The sequence below is a fragment of the Phaenicophaeus curvirostris genome, chromosome 5 (genome assembly GCF_032191515.1).
Source record: "Phaenicophaeus curvirostris isolate KB17595 chromosome 5, BPBGC_Pcur_1.0, whole genome shotgun sequence".
Taxonomy (NCBI): domain Eukaryota; kingdom Metazoa; phylum Chordata; class Aves; order Cuculiformes; family Cuculidae; genus Phaenicophaeus; species Phaenicophaeus curvirostris.
Window position 1 is genome coordinate 23,083,292 of NC_091396.1, and position 18,003 is coordinate 23,101,294.

Below are 18,003 nucleotides of genomic sequence, written 5' to 3' on the forward strand. Positions count from 1 at the left end.
CTCAGAGACAGAAAATAAAACTGTTTCTTCATTCTGCCTCAAAATTTAGACTAAAAACCTGCTTAACTGAGAAGCAAAAATGACTGAACATCATTCACAAGAAGCACTAATTTCTCAAGCCTATCCACACTGCAGACAGGCTGCCTTATGCAGTAAAGATGCTATTTTTGGCAAGTGATGCAATGGCTGCAAGGGCTCTCCCAGAACCTTTCATTTAAGAGCTCAAGCCATATTAAAACATGTTACAAGATACCTAATATCCCTGCATTGTCACCTTTCTGTTCTCTGCACCAGCACATTACCCACAGAAGTCACCCTTTTTCAAGCTGTACCTTCCAAGAAAGAGTCAGATTTCACACACAAAGAGGAAAAAAAAAAATACATGTATGTCCTTCAGCAAAAACATCTGCCCTGCACTGTATATGACAAGAAAGTTAAACAACTCTGTATAGGGCTTTTCTGACCTCTTGATTTTCTACTGAAATATGAAGCAGCCTGGTTTCCTTTCTGAATATCTGCGAAAAAAATGAAAAACCCACAAAGCTAACACAACATATCATCCTTCCCAAAGTTCTTTCCATTCTTGAAGATCTTTTAAAAAGTTCTTGTATATCACTGACAATGTTAAGGCCTTTCTGTTACACGTTACAGCTGGAGGCCAGGTACAAGTGGGGTTCCCCAGGGCTCAGTGATGGATCCAGCCCTGTTCAATGTCTTTATCAATGACCTGGATGAAGGCATTGAGGGCACCCTTAGCAAGTTTGTGGATGACGCTAAGCTGGGTGGAAGCGTGGATCTGATGGACGGTAGAGAGGCTTTGAAAACAGAACTGAACAGGCTGGACTGCTGGGTTGAGTCCAATGGCATGAGGTTTAACAAGGTCAAATGCCGGGTCCTGCACTTGGGGCACAACAACCCCGTGCACTGCTACAGACTAGGAGAAGTCTGGCTGGAAAGCTGCCTGGAGGAGAAGGACCTGGGGGTGTTGGATGACAGCCAACTGAACAAGAAGGCCAATGGCATCTTGGCTTGTATCGGAAATGGCATGGCCAGCAGGTCCAGGGAGGTTATTCTCCCTCTGTACTCAGCACTGGTGAGACTGCTCCTTGAATACTGTGTTCATTTCTGGGCCCCTCACCACAAGAAGGATGTTGAGGCTCTGGAGCAAATCCAGAGAAGAGTTACTGGTGAGGAGTTACTCTGCTGAGGAGCCTGGAGAACAAGTCTTACGAGGAACGGCTGAGAGAACAGGGGTTGTTTAGCTTTGAGAAGAGGAGGCTGGGGGGAGACCTCATTGCTCTCTACAACTGCCTGAAAGGACGCTGTAGAGAGGAGGGTGCTGGCCCCCTCTCCCAAGTGACAGGGGACAGGACGAGAGGGAATGGCCTCAAGCTCCACCAGGGGAGGTTCAGGCTTGACATCAGGAAAAGATATTTCACTGAAATGGTCATTGGGCACTGGCACAGGCTGTTCAGGGAGGTGGTTGAGTCACCATCCCTGGAGGTATTTAAAAGACAGACATGTAGACGAGGAGCTCAGGGGCATGGTTCAGTGGCAGATAAGAATGGTTGGATTCAACAATATAAGAGGCCTTTTCCAACCTAGTGATTCTATGATTCTATGACTGTTTCAACAGCTAAAAATTCTAAAAATTATAAGTTTCAGAGAACCTAGAGCTATTTCAAATTATTTTTAAAACAGAATAGGGATTTTTCAGCCCCTTAGGGCTTACAATGGCCATTTAGACTGCCATGTAACAGATTCAAGCTTTCTAACAAGTTTTCCACTGAGCCCTTACAGGTCCAAATTCCACCCACCCTCTCTCCAAAAATAAGAGGTGTTTCTGAAGTCAGAACTACGCAAGAAATTATTTTGACTTCTGATGCTCCAGAGGCCTATGGGAGAAGGTGACAAGGAAGAGCCGTTAAAGAAACAATATCACATACTGTTTTGAATGTGTGGCGATGGGCACAACATATTGGTAAATCTGTGAGCCCAATCTGCTGCTGTACAGAGTTTAATTCCTTTGCTAAATGCACGCAGGGTTACCTACTATTAGCAGCTCTTACCTACTATTTCAGATCATCCATTTATCAGTCATGGCCAGCATTTAGGGCTCAGGAGGAATTCCCCTGCATGGGGAATACATAATAATGCAAGTACAACAGCTCACATTTGTGATGGGTTTTACTGTTTTTCTATTTCCAAACCTTTGTTCTCATGATCTATTAAAATACTGCATTAACATCCTGATTATGTTCCAGGCTTAGATTTTTTTTAATCAGTTAAAAAAACAAAAAAAAAAACTTAAACACAAGTCAATTGGCATCTTACAGCCTGCAGTTAGTATTAGCAGCATTAATATTTGTTCAAAGTTTTACACTTCAGCTTCTACAGTGCATAATAGATCAGGAGAGAGCAGGCATAAAGATGTATGTGAGCACAGCAAAAGCATTTGCTTTTTTGTAAGATATTCCCAAGATCTTTCCTTCTTCATGAGCTTAGGCATCATGCAAGACAGAAAGAAGTAGAAAAGCTTGACAAGTCTTTATTACTTGTTTGAGCAGTCAAGTTCTGCCTCCCCACTATCCACACAATGTACTTATTCCTCCCCATCAAACATAAGCATGGAGAAACCAAAGTACCTAGAACATGTAACACCTGCAGGTGATCTGGCCAAAAAGCAGTGAGACTTGGACAGATTCATTCAGAAGCTATATACAGAATGGGGAATTAAATAAGTGGTGGTAAATGGAGTTTCCAGTCGAAGGCCAGTCACAAGTGGTGTTTGCCAGGGCTCGGTGTTGGGTTCAGTTCTGTTCAATGTCTTTATCAATGATCTGGATGAAGGGACTGAATGTACCCTTAGCAAGTTCACAGACGACACAAAACTACGCAGAAGTGTCAATCTGATTGAGGATAGGGAGGCTCTACAGAGGGACCTGAACAGGCTGGATCAATGGACTGAGACCAACGTGATGAGGTTTAACAAGGCCAAGTGCAGAGTCTTGCACTTGGGACACAGAAACCCGGTGCAGCGCCACAGGCTTGGGGAAGAGTGGCTAGAAGATGCCTGGTAGAGAAGGACCTGGGGTGTTGGCTGACAGCCGACTGAACATAAGCCAGTAGTGTGCCCAGGTGGCCAATAGCATCTTGGCTTGTGTCAGAAATAGCATGGCCAGCAGGACCAGGGAAGGGATTTTGCCCCCATACTTGGCACTGGTGAGGCTGCACCTCAAATACTGTGATCAGTTTTGGACGCCTCCCTACCAGACAGACATCAAGGTGCTGAAGTGCATGCAGAGAAGGGCAATGAAGTGGATGAAGAGGCTGGAGAATAAGTCCCGTGAAGAGCAGCTGAGGGAACTGGGGTTGTTCAACCTGGAGAAAAGGAAGCTGAGGGGAGAACTTATCATTGTCTACAACTACCTGAAAGGAGATTGTGGAGAGGTGGGTGTTGGTCTCTTCTCCCAAGTAACTAGGGATAGGATGAGAAGAAATGGCCTCAAGCTGCACCAGAGGAGGTTCCAGATTAGACATCAGGAAAAATTTCTTCAATGAAAGAGCTATCAGGCACTGGCATAGGCTGCCCAGGGAGGTGTTTGATTCACCATCCCTGGAGGTATTTAAAAGATGGGTAGATGAGGTGCTCAGGCATATGGTTTAGTAGTGGACAGCGATGGTTGGACTCGATCTCAAAGGTCTTTTCCAACCAAGTGATTCTATGATAAACTCTCTTTGAGATCCTGACTGCTCAGAAGTAGAACAGAAATTGAGGCAGGAAGATACTCAGTGATATTTTATTCCTTTTTCACTAGAAACAACATTAAAACAAGCTGTATACAGAGAAGTTAGCATTTGCTCTAGAGGGACAGAGGTATGAAAATAAGGATCCTCCAAAACAGCTGAAGTAGCAAGAACACTCATGCCCAAACCCTGCAACCTGCTCAAAAGTAGGGAAGTTGAAGCGCAGAGACTTTCATACCTGAAGCCCCAAAACAGCAGAACAGGGAGTGTCACACAGGGTATTTTACAAGGCCCTGTGAAAGTGGCAGGAGGATGACAACTGTGGAAAGCAAGATCAGGGCCTTTAACATATGTACAGCAGGAAGCAAGAGTGTATGACTGCTTCACTCCTGCACTAGTTCCTGGTGGTTTTACTGAGACAAAGGAAAAGCACAGCAGCAACATAAAAATGCATCGTGCTAGACAGAGATGAGAAACATTAAACGATGTCACAAGAGTCTGAAAGAGCTGCTCCCTTTCACCCAGCCCATCACTCCTCATGTGAGGCTGCATAACTACAGGACAGCAGGACATACACAATTTTAAGTGAATGGGTCAGTCTTTCATATCCTTATCACACCTGTGTGCAGCTTGTCAAGGATAAATGTGGACTGAAACCACTGTGACCACTACAGGTGAAAGTCTCCAGCACTTAAATTTGGTAATAAAATTGAATTGTTTAGAGCACTAACTACCCTAGACTACTTCTTAAAGTAGCAAACATTAAGTGAGAGGCAATACGTTCTTGCTCAGAGATATCTTCCAGTAAAAGGTTATGCTTCTATTCCCACCAAATGAAAAGATCCAAAACTTCAGGTCACCCAAATCTTCAGTTCCCAAGTACAAAAAGTGGACTAAACCATTTAAGCTGCCTGTTGCTACACAAGATGCAAAACAACTTTAAATATGACTCTTCCTCACTTCCCCCCTCACTCATCTGAAATGAAAAATCTGTGCAATCTCATTCAAATCAACTGTTAAAGTAGCGCTTCCGGGGAGAGACGAAAACACCCCCCAGGGTGTCCCCTGTCACAGGTTCAAGCACAACTGCATGCACTCCAAGATCCACAAGAAGCCAGCATGTGTATGCTCCGATAGGAATGGTTCTAAACCTTTTATAACCTCTCATTCTAAACAAGACCATTATTTCTGTTAAAAGTGGAGTCCTCTCAGTCAAACTAGAAATAGCCTCTCATGCATTGTCAGATACAAGACGGCTTTAGGAGTATATTTAGGAGATAATGTGCTGTTAAAAAGATGCAAAGACAAGCACAGATAAAAGCCGATGCAGCTGGCAAGTCTTAATTCAGCTGCCAAGGTGTTATAAAAGCAACTCTTACAAGTGTAGAGAAGTAACACAAGAGGAATTAAAATTTTAGTGTCTTTAGAAGTTACCCAATTATGATGAGGAGCAATCTATTCAAATAGACAGTTCATACAAAAAAAAAAAGACGAAGCCAAAAGTTCCTGAAAAGGCATTAAACTTATCGTCAAAATATATCCTACCTACAACCAGTGTGCAATATAACTGCAATATTTTGTTTAAAGTCTGTACCGTACATTCCAGCCCATGCAGTAGAAGCACATACAGAAGTGCAATTCCGTTTAAATTAGAAGTCATCTGATTAACTTGCTTTTGTGCACTGCAGTTCCCAAACAGAAGCTTCGACAAGCTCAAACCACACCTTTTGGAAAGTCTTTCTCCTCCTCCGCATTGTCAGGAAGATTACTCAAGTGCTCAGCAGCACCCTCTAGCCCAAAGACTTGAAGAAAGAACAGGGAACAGTCGTCTTCAATTGAGCAAAACCTACCATTCATAAAACGAGGGTCCCGTAGAGCTGAAAGACACTGATGCAGTGCTGGAAACCAGCCACATCTGGAGGCCAGTCTGTATTTTTCAGCCTCAAAAAATATATAGTTGGGTAGGGGGTTTTTTAGCTAAAATGAGACTATTTGGTAATTATTGTTCCACAGAGGCCCCTTCCACGCCATGCTCTTAATTACATTTGCTTTAATTGGGTATTCCACCCAGGGAGAAGAGGAGGGGGGCCGGGGCGAGAAGCATGTGTGTGCGAACGATGTTAACACACCCAAGTTAAGGGATTCGGAAGGTTACAGCTGTCTCACGAGAAATGCCCTCAATGAATTATTACTGAGCATTAGGAAGGCTCTTCTGTTAAAAGCGATTTAGAAGCCCTCGGTGGTTTTATTCGCATCGGCACTGTTGTGCAATAGGTGCTCGCGTTAAAGATTGAAGGAGCAGCTCGGGCAACGCTGCCTCTCCCTTCCCAGTTCTAAATAAAGAAACAGCCACTGACGCCTTCTGCGTATCGCTCCGAGCCCTCGAAAACCCGCAGCATCTTCCCCGGTGGAAAACTCCCCGGATTTCCCCAGGGCAGCGAGGCTCCCCGGGCTGTTTCGGCCGCGGTCGCTCGGCCGCGCGGAGGCGGGGAAGCGCCGGGGCTGCGGGCGGCGGCGCGGCCGGCAGGGGGCGCGGTGGCGCCGCGGCGGCGGCTCGGCCGGGCTCCGCACGTGCGAGAGGCGCCTCCTGCCCCGGCAGCCCCCGCGCCGCCCCCGGGCAGCCCCCGCGCCGCCCGGACCGCGGCTCCCACGGGCCCGGGCTCCGCCTGCCGCGCACACGGCTCTCCCCGTGCCCTTTACAGCAGCTACCAACAGCCCGGGGGCTCTGGAAAGCAGCGCCCACGGCGGGCTGCGCTCCCCTGGCTTCCCCTTTGACTTTATGAACCTTCTGCCCCACCTTGCCTTTACTGTTTGCTGCTTTCCTCCCTTTCTGACATCCCGTCCTCGCAGCTCTCCCACCGCGACTTCAAGCACTGTTTGATTTAGAAAGGTTTACAGTTTCCTCTAGAGGAACAAACAACAGAAAAGATTTCCAGTAGTCCTCTCCCAGCTCCTCTCCGAGTAGGTCTGGGGACTTCTTATTTGACTTCTCTCTCTGGTCCAAGAAAAAAACCTTCCTTTAGAAGTCAGACGCCAGGAAGAGCAAAGGAGATCGCTCTTACCACCTGTGCATAGACTTGTCGTGATAGCTGTAGACGAGAAACAGCCTGCCAAAACAGCTTTATTATCCCCAGGTCCTTCTAACCTCTCTCTCAAGAGACCACTCAAAATAGCACAAAGTTCCCCCCACCAACAGGAATTGTTCCAGCAACTCTGCCGCTCTCCTTCAGCTCCCATAAACCTATCTTTATGGTCAGAAAGCCAGTGCTACCTCACCAAAATACGGCTGTCCTACAAGCAACGGGACACGTACAGGGATGTTAGCACCCTGAGTACAGGCCGGGGGGCACAGGGCAGTCTGGTCTGGTCACTGTTAAGAGGCAGAGCAGTCCACCCACCTGCAAATAAACGCGTCGCTGAATGTAGGAACATCATTCACACTAAAAATGGCCATTGTGGAGAGAGGAAGTAGCCTGCAAAGGTACTAAGATACCTTAAGGAGAAAAAAAGAAATTAAGTTGTCTTAAGAACACAATCACTGCTCCAAAATTTAGAAGCATGGGCAAGAAATGGGCAGACTGCAGAAAATCCAGAGCTAGTAAGACTATATGCAGGATTGGACTAAGCATTAAAAGTTACGATCCTCACTTTGATGCATGTCACACTACTAATTCTCCCAAAAGCACGGGTTTATATTTTCAGTTTTTAAAGTAACTTCTACAGTAAAGGCTACTTTAAAACAGTATGCATTTATAAAATAAGATATATTCTTACTCAGATCCGCGTCCTCCATTTGTACAGAATGTGCCCTCAAAGTAAGTTTGAGGGGGAGATGGGGGGAAAGCAAAGCTGCAATGAGACAGTAACAGTGCCCCAAACAAGCTAGTCTATACTGGTACGTCACACAAACACTTCTACAACAACAGGTTGGTAAGGGAACGTTTCATATCAGAACTTCCACACTTTGATTATAACCACAACCAAAGACAGCACACAGAAGTCATGAAAACAGCTGGGATGAGATCCCTACCACAATTCTGCACAGCTGGCAGCTTGAAAATCCACCTCTTTGTAAATCAGGAAATTTTAGTCAAAATTACATCTGGATTAACAGATTTCTACATCTACCCACCCCTCCATTTTCAAACACAGTAAAACATCAAGATTTTGTTTACCAGAATTAGAGTTTAAAATATAGCCCAATATAGCTGGTCTGTCCCCAAGGGTAAGTCCACAGAAAGTTCAGAGTATTAAAACCTACTGTGCAAGAGAGAAAAAGTTTTGATTCTTAAAACTAATTCCATAGCTAGGAAATCAATACAAGGCCACTATCCTTGTCTTTGAGAAGGAAAGGCACATGTTAAAACTTGTTAGCAGGGATCTCCAAAACTGTACTTTGCAACTTGCAAGCAAGCTTCTCAACACACCCTCAAAAGCACCTTGTACGTGCCTACCCACCATGACTCACACAGAACCAAACAAGCAAGACTTTAGAATACCCTGCCAAGATGGGTCCAAGCAACAGAACCAAAAAGCAGACTGCAGTTTTAGGCTCAGTTTAAGCCAGTGTAGCTGCAGGATGTCACTCAACCTGCATCCCCAGTGTCTGTTCACCAATTGCTTTTCAGGCAAATCCCTAAGCTCATCCAGCTAACCCTGCAGCTGGTCTTTCTTGTGAAGTCAGTTGTCAGCCATGCCAGCAAGCACACCTCACTCCCATCATTGACTAGAAGCAGCGTACGGGAAGCAGTGAGAGGTCACAGCCAGTGATGAGAGTAGAAGAAATTCTTTTGGCAGCAGCCTAGTCTCTGAGCAACTCAAGCTGACCACTGGGCTTAAATGTATCCTCAACATACAGTTTCATGCTTGGCAGTGCTCCATTAAGGGTTGGACTCGATGACCTTACAGGTCTTTTCCAACCTAAACGATTCTATGATACTGCTGAGTTTCCCTTCTGCTGCACCAGCACTGGAACTCATTTGGCCCACAGCAATGCAGACTAAGGAGTATAAGGATTCAGAAGTGACCAGTTTTCTGCAAGGCAGACTCCTTAACTGGATCACTGCAGAGCAGAAGAGCTTTCCATCTACCTTCTTCTCTCCCCACACCAAGCAATATCAGAAAGCCACAATGTAAAACCACACACTCAGTCTTCTTGTCTTCTTTGATGCTATCTCATTTCTAAGCTGACACTGCATGAGAGAGGCAGTAAACTGATTCCAGTGCAAGGAACATGAATGAGGCCCTGCGGGTTAGAGTGAATGCTCAGACCACATATAGAATCGGAAAAAAAAATAGCAAAGGTGAAGAACCAGTAAAGCCAATGGACAATCTTAAAATCAGAATCTAGGAACCAACACAAAGCTGTGGAGCTCCAAAAGTTTTTACTTGGATCTGAAAACAGAATTGGGACTACCAGGGCAAAGAGACTGAGCTAAAGAGTTTGTATGAAGACAGGTAACTTGCCTTCAAGCACAACTGAAAGTTGATCAGAACACACATCCCCTTCTGCCATACCAGACAAACACTGGCTTGAACATACAGGACATCTGAGAGCAGGACCAAATGCCAGAACACTCAAAACTCTCACCTTATTCAACATTTAACGGGCTGCTCTGAATCACCTCTACTCAACTGCATTCTAGAGATGGAAAGCTCCTGTGGCAGACAGGACTCAGACACCAGAAACACTTGGTAAGTAATGAGTCCATAGATCAAATGCCTTTGCTGGCAGGATTAGAATGCTGGGGAAGGAAGCAGAGAGGCTGAAGCCCATAGGAATTGGTCCACCAGAGGCTTTGGAAGAGATAGAAGGGAAGAATTTCAGAGGAACAGATTGGATGAACACAAGCAAGGGACATGAAACTGGGACCTGTTGGGACAAGGATCCAGTAGTGAGGCTGTGTATGGAGAAAAGTGGTGTACAGCCATAAGCAAGCGTTAGCAGAGAAGCAGCAGTTCTCTGCCTTCTGCTTTCCATAACTACAAACACTGCTGCACACCTCCACAATTCTCTGCATCTAAAAGTAGGGACTTTGAAAGGACACCAGGCTCTTTAGTCTGTACAATAGTTTCTTCCCCTCAACAACAAAACCCCTTGCCCCACTGAGTTTATCCCAGGTCTCCCACTCCTCTTCTGCTGTAATTTGAGGTAAATTAGAGTCAGTTTTGTGACTAACTCAGTTGCTGTAATTAACTTCATTTTCTGAAAGCAAACTGCATGTTTTTGAGACAGTGTTCTTCTATGAAGTGATAACACAGGGCACTGGTGTGCAAAAAGGCCAATGCTTACACTTAATCAAGGCCATCCTCAAGCTGGCTCAAAGGGGCCGCACCTGCAAAGAGGGGCAAATAGGGCAGTGACCCTAAACTGACCAGCAGAGTATTCCATCTCATATACATTACACTATATATTGAGAGATAATGAGGGGGTCTCTCTCTTCTGTGATAGCTGACTTCCAATGAGGACCTCATCTCTCTGGTTTCTCCTGACCCCAGATCTGTGTGTTCATGAATCCAGTTCCCAAGTCCAGCTCCCTCCAAGCCTCAGACCCATTCCCTTGTATCTGTTCTGCAGCATTTGTGGTGATGTATCGTCATCAAGGGGAAGGCTGGGAGCACGTTCTCATATATTTGTATATATTTTATTACTTTCTGATTTTTTTTCATTATCATCATTACCATTTCATTAAAGCTGTAGTTTTAGTTTCCAATCTGTAAGTCGTCTTCCTCTCATTTTCCTCTCCTTTTTCATCGAGGGGTGGGGGGAGAAGGATTTTGGAAGCTAAACTGCAGGTTTTAGCTGCCAAAATTTAGCTGGGAGGGGCTAAACCATGACACCTTCCCTCATTACAGTTTTTACCTTTTTTTCTTCAGTGGTAGTCTTCTAACATACCTGAAAACAGTCTAGAAATTCCTTGTTATTAACATCCCTAGAGCCAGGTTCTTCACCTCTGCTCTCCCTTGTCCAGTAAGCATAGAGCAACTCAAGAAGCGGACATGCCACTGTCCCTGGGTACTGGCACGACTGATGCAATACACCCTCTTAGAACATCATGGCCCACAATTACTTAAGAGAAGAAAATTAGAAGGAGGCAGGAAAAAACAGAATTAAAAAACCTCAATCAAACAAAACCAAATCCAGCCCAGTCAACCTAAGAACAAGTACTGCATATACACAGACCATGCCTCAACCTGAGCTACTGAGCTGTCTCCCACCCTCTTTGGGAGAAGCAACTGAGTTAGCATAGAAGTACAAGAGAGAATCTTCAGGAGAGAAAGAAGCAGGGAGGGTGACAAAACCAAAAAAAAGTAGTACAAGAAACAGAGGGACAGGCACTGGCTTCCCCGAGGCTCTGCTTCTAGACATTTCATCTCCAGTTTTAAGAACTGCTATATAATCGCGACATGATGTGCTTTCTTTTAAAACCTGCTACCAAACCTCAGGATTTCAGGTGTCATCATCTGTTGCTGAGGGCAGGGGAGTAAATTAGAAGCTCAGTAGGAAATGCTGCATATAGCTCTTTTCCAGTTTATATATATGTATATAAAATATATTCCAAGCTTATATCGTGGATCAGAATTTCAGCTCTGCTAATGACTCACACAGTGGGTGATGGTGTACTGCTCTAGACTTCAACTCCAGGAATCGGGGAAGTTGCACAAATTTTGGAAAAAATATTACATTAAAGTTAAATAATCAGGAGTCAAAAACCAGCAGACTTAAGGAAGAACCCTTTTGTGCAATTAACGGTACTATAGGGGAAGTCAAGTAGCCATAATTCTAGCATTTTCAGACATTGATATACTCAATCTGAAAAACATTTTACTTTACCCTAGGAACACAGGTTTCCTAAAGCCTATCAATACAGGTCAGCAACAGAAGTCATCCAAAGTTACAGGCGGCAACCCCTAGTCTAGCCAGACAAGTGATTAAACCATGCAAGCCCAACAGAACATGAGATGCTTTACCCACTAGCTATGCTGTTTATCCTACATTTGTGTTCATATACAAGCCTCAAGAATCATATTTGGCATTTCTGTTGAAATAATTAGGGTATTTTCTTACTATCATCCCTTCTGTAGCAGAGATACTCTTCCCAAGCTTAGGGATTACGAATGAAAATATTCATAAGACCAAGAACAGCAATATGTTTTAACCACCTACCAAAAAATAACTCCCAGGTGGTAAACTACTGCAGTTTTGCCCAAACCCCACTCTCAGCTCTGCCCTCACACCAGCAGGGCCGCCAGCTAGCTCACTTGTGCCTTACGCAGGAGCGCATTTGACCAGTTGGCTCTAACACAGTGCCAGCTGGACTTCTTTGCTGGAGACACTTCTGTGCTCCTCATTCCAACACAAGGCCTTTCCTTGCTCTCACCAGGACACTTCACAAGGAACCTTCCCGAAGGTGAGGGAAATGCATTGTCCAAAAAAAGCAACAGAAAGGAACTGGAGCGAGATACTACCCTAGATTACATCCTTGCATAAATTCCCTAGTTTTAAGTAACTGGTTTCCATTACAAGTATTCCTATTTTATAATATATAGAAAAGTGAGAGAATGGGCTAGCTTAAAACAACACAGCTATTCATCTCCTGGGCTAATAAATTTTCACACATTTCCCTCTCATGTTGTTTATCAGAGATGGGTATTCCTTTTACCTTAACGCAAACAGCATCTGTCCTCCACTCATCATTAGCTTTTGTTTTGGAGGTGGAGAGACCATACTACGGCATTTAACTCTCCTTCACAAACAGGTCAAACATGGCAAAGCCTGTTCATATTCAGATTCAAGTTTCCTGGTAACATTAACTCTGCCTTACTAAACACTTGCACCCAGAATTTCTCTTGAGAAATGAAAAATATCTCTTAAAAACAGGAGAATGGAAGTGTTCACACCAAATCAAACTCTAGAGCTGAAGACTATGAGCCTGGCTGAGGTTGGTGGTGCCCACACATACCTATTTAGTCTCAACAGTTGCTGACACATGCCAGAAGTGAAATGCTGAAGCCCATCAGCAGGGACACTGCAGAATCAGAGACGAGACTCCGGACTTCTGGGCTTTAAGCATTTGCTCTCCCTCTCCCCTTCTTAACAGAGAGGACAAGGAGAACTTAAAGCAACAAGTGTCGAGCAATCCTCCTAAGCAGGTATTTTAAACAGTCAGTAATACCACATGCAAAAGAAAACACCTACAAGAAGCAATCAAGAACTAGAAAGACAGCAAAACCACAGTAAACGGAGTAGAGTATGGTTCACTCCTTTTTACTGTCCCGGAAGCAAAATTAATTTTAGGATACATTAGTAACAGTAGCCTATGTAAAAAAATAGTGAGCCAGAGAGGTTCTCTATTAAGAGCTGCAACATTTTAAAAGGAGTTGCAGCCCACACTACCACACAGTGCAAGCTGCAGAGCCTAGAGCAAATGGAGTCAGAGATCCCAGCTCTCCTAGGTTACTCTGGAAGAACAGGCTTGCTTAATCCAACAAAGAGCAGGCTGGAGGGACACACTGTTGTCTAAAGCACACGCTATGAATAGGATTGATGACTAAAGGAAGACAGCTAATTTTTTTTTACCAGAAAAAAATTAGGATGAATATTAGAAAATGTTACATGGTAGATGGGTAAAGAAAAAGCAGTACACACCGGAGCAGAGCACTTCTGGGAACTTCAGACAGGAACCTTTCAGAAGCACTTTGCTAACAGCCATAGGAGAAAACAATATATGCTCCACGCTCAGGCCGCAAGCTTGACTTGAGCTGCCATGATCAAGAATTACAAAATTTCACATGCTCTTAATGGTACTTTTTGGGTTGCTGAGTGTCGTGCTTTACTTTATACAAGGGTAAAAGCGTTTGTGTAGCACCCAGAACTGAGAACAAGATCAGAATACTCTCACCACAGATCTAAAGCGCTGAAGATGATAAAACCCTGAATATGTGATTCTGATAAAGAACAAAAGATAACCAAAATCTGTTCCCAAAGCTCTGCACGCACCAGCCTAGCATTCAGGTGCATTGAGAAACAGGGAGCTGTGCAGAGCCCCCTTCTCGCATCCTGCAGAAGGGGCAGCGCAAAGAGAGGTTGAAACTCCCTTTACTGCCCCACTAACTACACCCTCATCGCACACCATACTCAGCATTGGTGAGGCCATGCCTCAAACACTGTGTCTAGCTTTGCATCGCTCACTACAAGAAAGACATCGCGGTGATGGAGTGCGACCAGAGTAGGGCAATGAAGTGGGTGAAGAGGCTGGAGAACAAGTCCTGTGAAGAGCAGCTGAGGGAACTGGGGTTGTTCAACCTGGAGAAAAGGAAGCTGAGAGGAGACCCTATCACTGCCTACAACTACCTGAAAGGAGATTGTGGAGAGGTGGGTGTTGGTCTCTTCTCCCAAGTAACTAGGGATAGGATGAGAGGAAATGGCCTCAAGCTGCACCAGAGGAGGTTCCAGATTAGACATCAGGAAAAATTTCTTCAATTACAGGGCTACCAGGCACTGGAACAGGCTGCCTAGGGAGGTGGTTGATTCACCATCCCTGAAGGTATTTAAAAGATGGGTAGATGAGGTGCTCAGGCAGATGGTTTAGTAGTGGACAGCGATGGTTGGACTTGATCTCAAAGGTCTTTTCCATCCAAATGATTCTAAGATTGCACCAGGTTGGCCCTTTCTATCTGCAACAGTGATTTGTTTTGTGGCCAACTACCACTGCACATTACCAAACACGTGCAAAGCACTCAATTTTGCAACAGGGTTGGAAACTTTTTTGCAGAGAACGAAAAAAGCCTTCAAGTAACAATTATTTCACTTGATGCTAGTTGAGAATTGATATGGCATGTGAAAGCTGCTCAAAGTTGTCAACAACCTATCACTTGGTCAGCCTAAAATCAATGTCCTTTGCATGAAGTTATTAAGTCATCACTAAAATAGTTTATCATCCATCTTATTTCATTAAGGTTGTCCTGAGAACTTCATAAGAAAGAGAGTATTTTAAAGATGATGTTTCTAAGACCACAGGAAGCATAATCTTACAGATGGAATCTAACTCAACCCATTTAGAAACACAAAATCCAGCTTGTCATTTCTTCCTCTTTGTATAAGCATCACATCTTATTAATCCAATAATACTATTGTTAAAGTCAGATTTAGATTTTGTTATTATGCCAGTCTTCCTAGCCAAGAAAAAAATTGGGAATCACCCCACATATTCTTAGCCTTTGAAAGACTGTAAACACACAAATAAGTACCCACTCCACTGCTGGGGTACCCAGTTACACACATTTTCCATGCCTCCTTTAGTGGCTCTAGTATATAAATCACTATTTTTAGATGCTGGACTACGCACAGTCAAACATAGCCTGTGTTAAGTAAAAGAAGCCAACAAGAACAGGCATAAAGCATTCACCCAGCTTTGCTGCTGATGAAATAATTTTTTGTTAAACATTTACATAGGAAAAGAACAGTTTAAGACTGAATAAAGGGTTTTTGTCTAAAACCAAATTACAGAAAGTTAGAGGCAGTCAAGAGCACCATCCTGATTAATGAACTCTTACATTTTCTTTTTTAAGAAATCTAGAGAAAATTGCCCACATTTAGTTATTTTTGCATGTTAATGAATAAACTCCCAAGAAGCTTAATTAAGGCAAGCTCATCTTCACAAACGTTTGTTGGCCCAAATACAACTGTACAGCTGTATTCACCACATGAGAAAGCATCATCACTATCAGACATGTTGTAATCACTAAATGTGCGATTAGTCAACCATGCTTCAAAGGCACAAGGAGAAGAAACGGACCCTTTCCTGCGAGTCTTGAAAGAAAACAGGACTTTTCTTGGAGTGTCATATGTCCAACTGCACAGCCAAAATAAATTTTGTTTCCAGTTAACACATCACCTCAGTTACAGCAAACTGGAGAAAAAAATATTTCTCATTACAATATTTGCAATTTTGAGCCCAGAAAAATAAATATTTAAGTATCTGACATGATCAAGATCTTCGAAGTTTTAGAGCATCAGATCAATCCAACTTGTGGTGCTAGTGCATTTTGGATCTAAGAACTTAATTGTTTTCATATACCCAACTAGTCTGATCTTACAACTGACCCTGTTCTGAGCAGGAGGCTAAACTAGAGGCCTCCTGAGGTTTTTCCCAGTCTGAATTACCGTGGAATTTTTACTTCATTTCACCAGGTTACTTAAGGGAAGGGGAAGAAAAACAATTTCATCTTTTCCAGAAAAAGAGATGGCTTCCTAAAACAGGAGATACGGCAACTCTCCAAGTGGGATCTGTGACAGCAGCAGACAGTTTCCTGCTCCAGACACTCCAGAATACACCCAGCTGTCAATGGTAGCAAAGCGAAGCGGCTGCCTGCCATCAGCATCAAAGGGACATCCCCATCCAACCTAAGGAGAAATACCATTATGGATCACAACTACAGGCGCTGCCAACAGATTTGCCTGTCTAGAGGAAGGCAGGGGAATAGCCACATCTTTGCTATATTCTTGGTGATTTTAGATTGACTCCTTGGCGCTCTGCCCCCTTCTAGTGTGTGGCTTATTTAGCTAAACTGTTTTCCAAGGAAGGAGGCTGCTTATCTTCTGTTACCAACTGATGAGGCACTACACAGCTGTTGATCAAAGAATTCTCACTGTATTCTCTCTTGATATGCACCCAGGAAACTCGCATTGAGACAGCTTCCACTCTACATCCATCACTGCACAGTACCCAAAACCAAGGCAGATGCAAGTTATTGGGAGAGAACACCAGAAAAGCCACATACAGACCTTCACAAGAAAAATCAACTTGGTCAAAACGGCTGCTATTTAAAATAGTACAAATTATTTTCTCAGAGTACATTATTGGTTTGTGTAGTTGTTCCTCCTTGCATCCGCTTCTTCTAAATACCAGTAAATCAGATAGAGCACAGACAGAAGCAATTGCATACATGGAACCAAAAATCCATTAAAAAAACAAGGGAAGAACCCGCAACTCAATTTCAGTCGGGCAAAAGAGTTGAAGTGCAGTAAGGAGCTTTTATAAAAAGCCTTGGAAGGGCCTTCTAGTTGTGCAGCAGAAAGACTGCGTTGTCACAGCAATCAGCACCAAGCCCACTGGTGTTTCAAACACCAGGAGAGAAGAAAACGGACTTGTTCCCACAGTAGGACTTAAAAATTGACTTCATTCTCAAGGTGACCCAGCCGCACCTTTCCAGGAGGAGAGAAAACAGAGCCTCCCCGGGCTACTGCCAGGGCCACAACACGCTTCAGGGCCAAAACCCCCCACTGCTTCTTCAGACTGAGGAAACCTCCCCCACAGCATCACTTCATCATTAGCGTCCCTTCATCATTAACAGACGGGAACGCGCCCTCCCTCTCCCCCCCCCCCCCCGCCCCCTCCCGCCCCGTCCCGGGACGGGGCGGGAGGGGGCGGGGGGGGGGGGAGAGGGAGGGCGCGCGCGCACCACCCCCGCCCCTCCGTGGGCGCCGTGACGTCATCAGCGCGGGGCCGCGCGCGCGCGGCCTCCCTGAGGCGGGGGCGCGCGCACCGGCGGGCTCAAAGCGGCGCCCCCCCTCCCCGCCCCGCTCCACCGCAACTTTCGCCGCCCCCGAAAGCCGCCGCGCTCACCTGCCCAGGCGCCCAAAGCCGGCCCCACGGCGCCGCCGCCGCCCAGCGCCCAAACGCGGAGCCCCGCCAGCAGGCGGTACGAGGTCAGCGCCGCCGCGTAGAGGGCGCCCAGCGCGCCCACCCAATAAAGGAGGCCGGCGGCCGGGAGAGCGGCGGGAGCCACCATGCTGCGGAGGCGGCCGCGGCCGAAATGAGCCCTCCCGGCCACCGCCGACCCGCAGCCGTCACGGCTCCCGCCCCTGCGACGCCGCCATTGGCTCAGCGGCCGCTCGGCCTCCGCGTAACCCGGCAACGCGCCCGGCCCCGCCCGCCCCCGGCCCCGCCACGCCGGGAGGGAGCGCGGGGGGTTGGAGCTGGGGAGAGGGGGGGGGAGGGCGGGGAGCGGGAGGCCGCGCGCCCCCGTACTACTCGCGGGCTGCGCCCCACGTGGCCGGCCCCGCCGCCTCGCCTCCCATTGGCCGGCGCGCGCGGCCGTCACGAGGGCGCTGCGCGCTGATTGGCCCCGCCGCGCCGGCGCCGCTGGTCCCGCCCCCCCGTGACGTCATATGAGCCCATTCATAAAATGCTCGGGCTCCGCCTCCCGCCCCAGCGCGTCCCCCGGCTCCCCCCGCTGCCGCTTTAGCGGGAG

The 18,003-nt window shown here is 45.9% G+C and overlaps 1 protein-coding gene across 1 annotated transcript in view; it reads right to left on the reverse strand.

Moving 5' to 3' along the window:
• The window catches only part of HSD17B12 (hydroxysteroid 17-beta dehydrogenase 12), an 88,356-nt gene extending 70,750 nt beyond the window's left edge, over positions 1–17,606 (reverse strand). The window contains exon 1 of the mRNA XM_069857915.1: positions 17,376–17,606. Coding sequence (XP_069714016.1) covers positions 17,376–17,541 — 166 coding nt within the window. The 5' untranslated portion in view covers positions 17,542–17,606. The remainder of the gene's footprint in view (positions 1–17,375) is intronic.
• Positions 17,607–18,003: the final 397 nt, after the last annotated feature.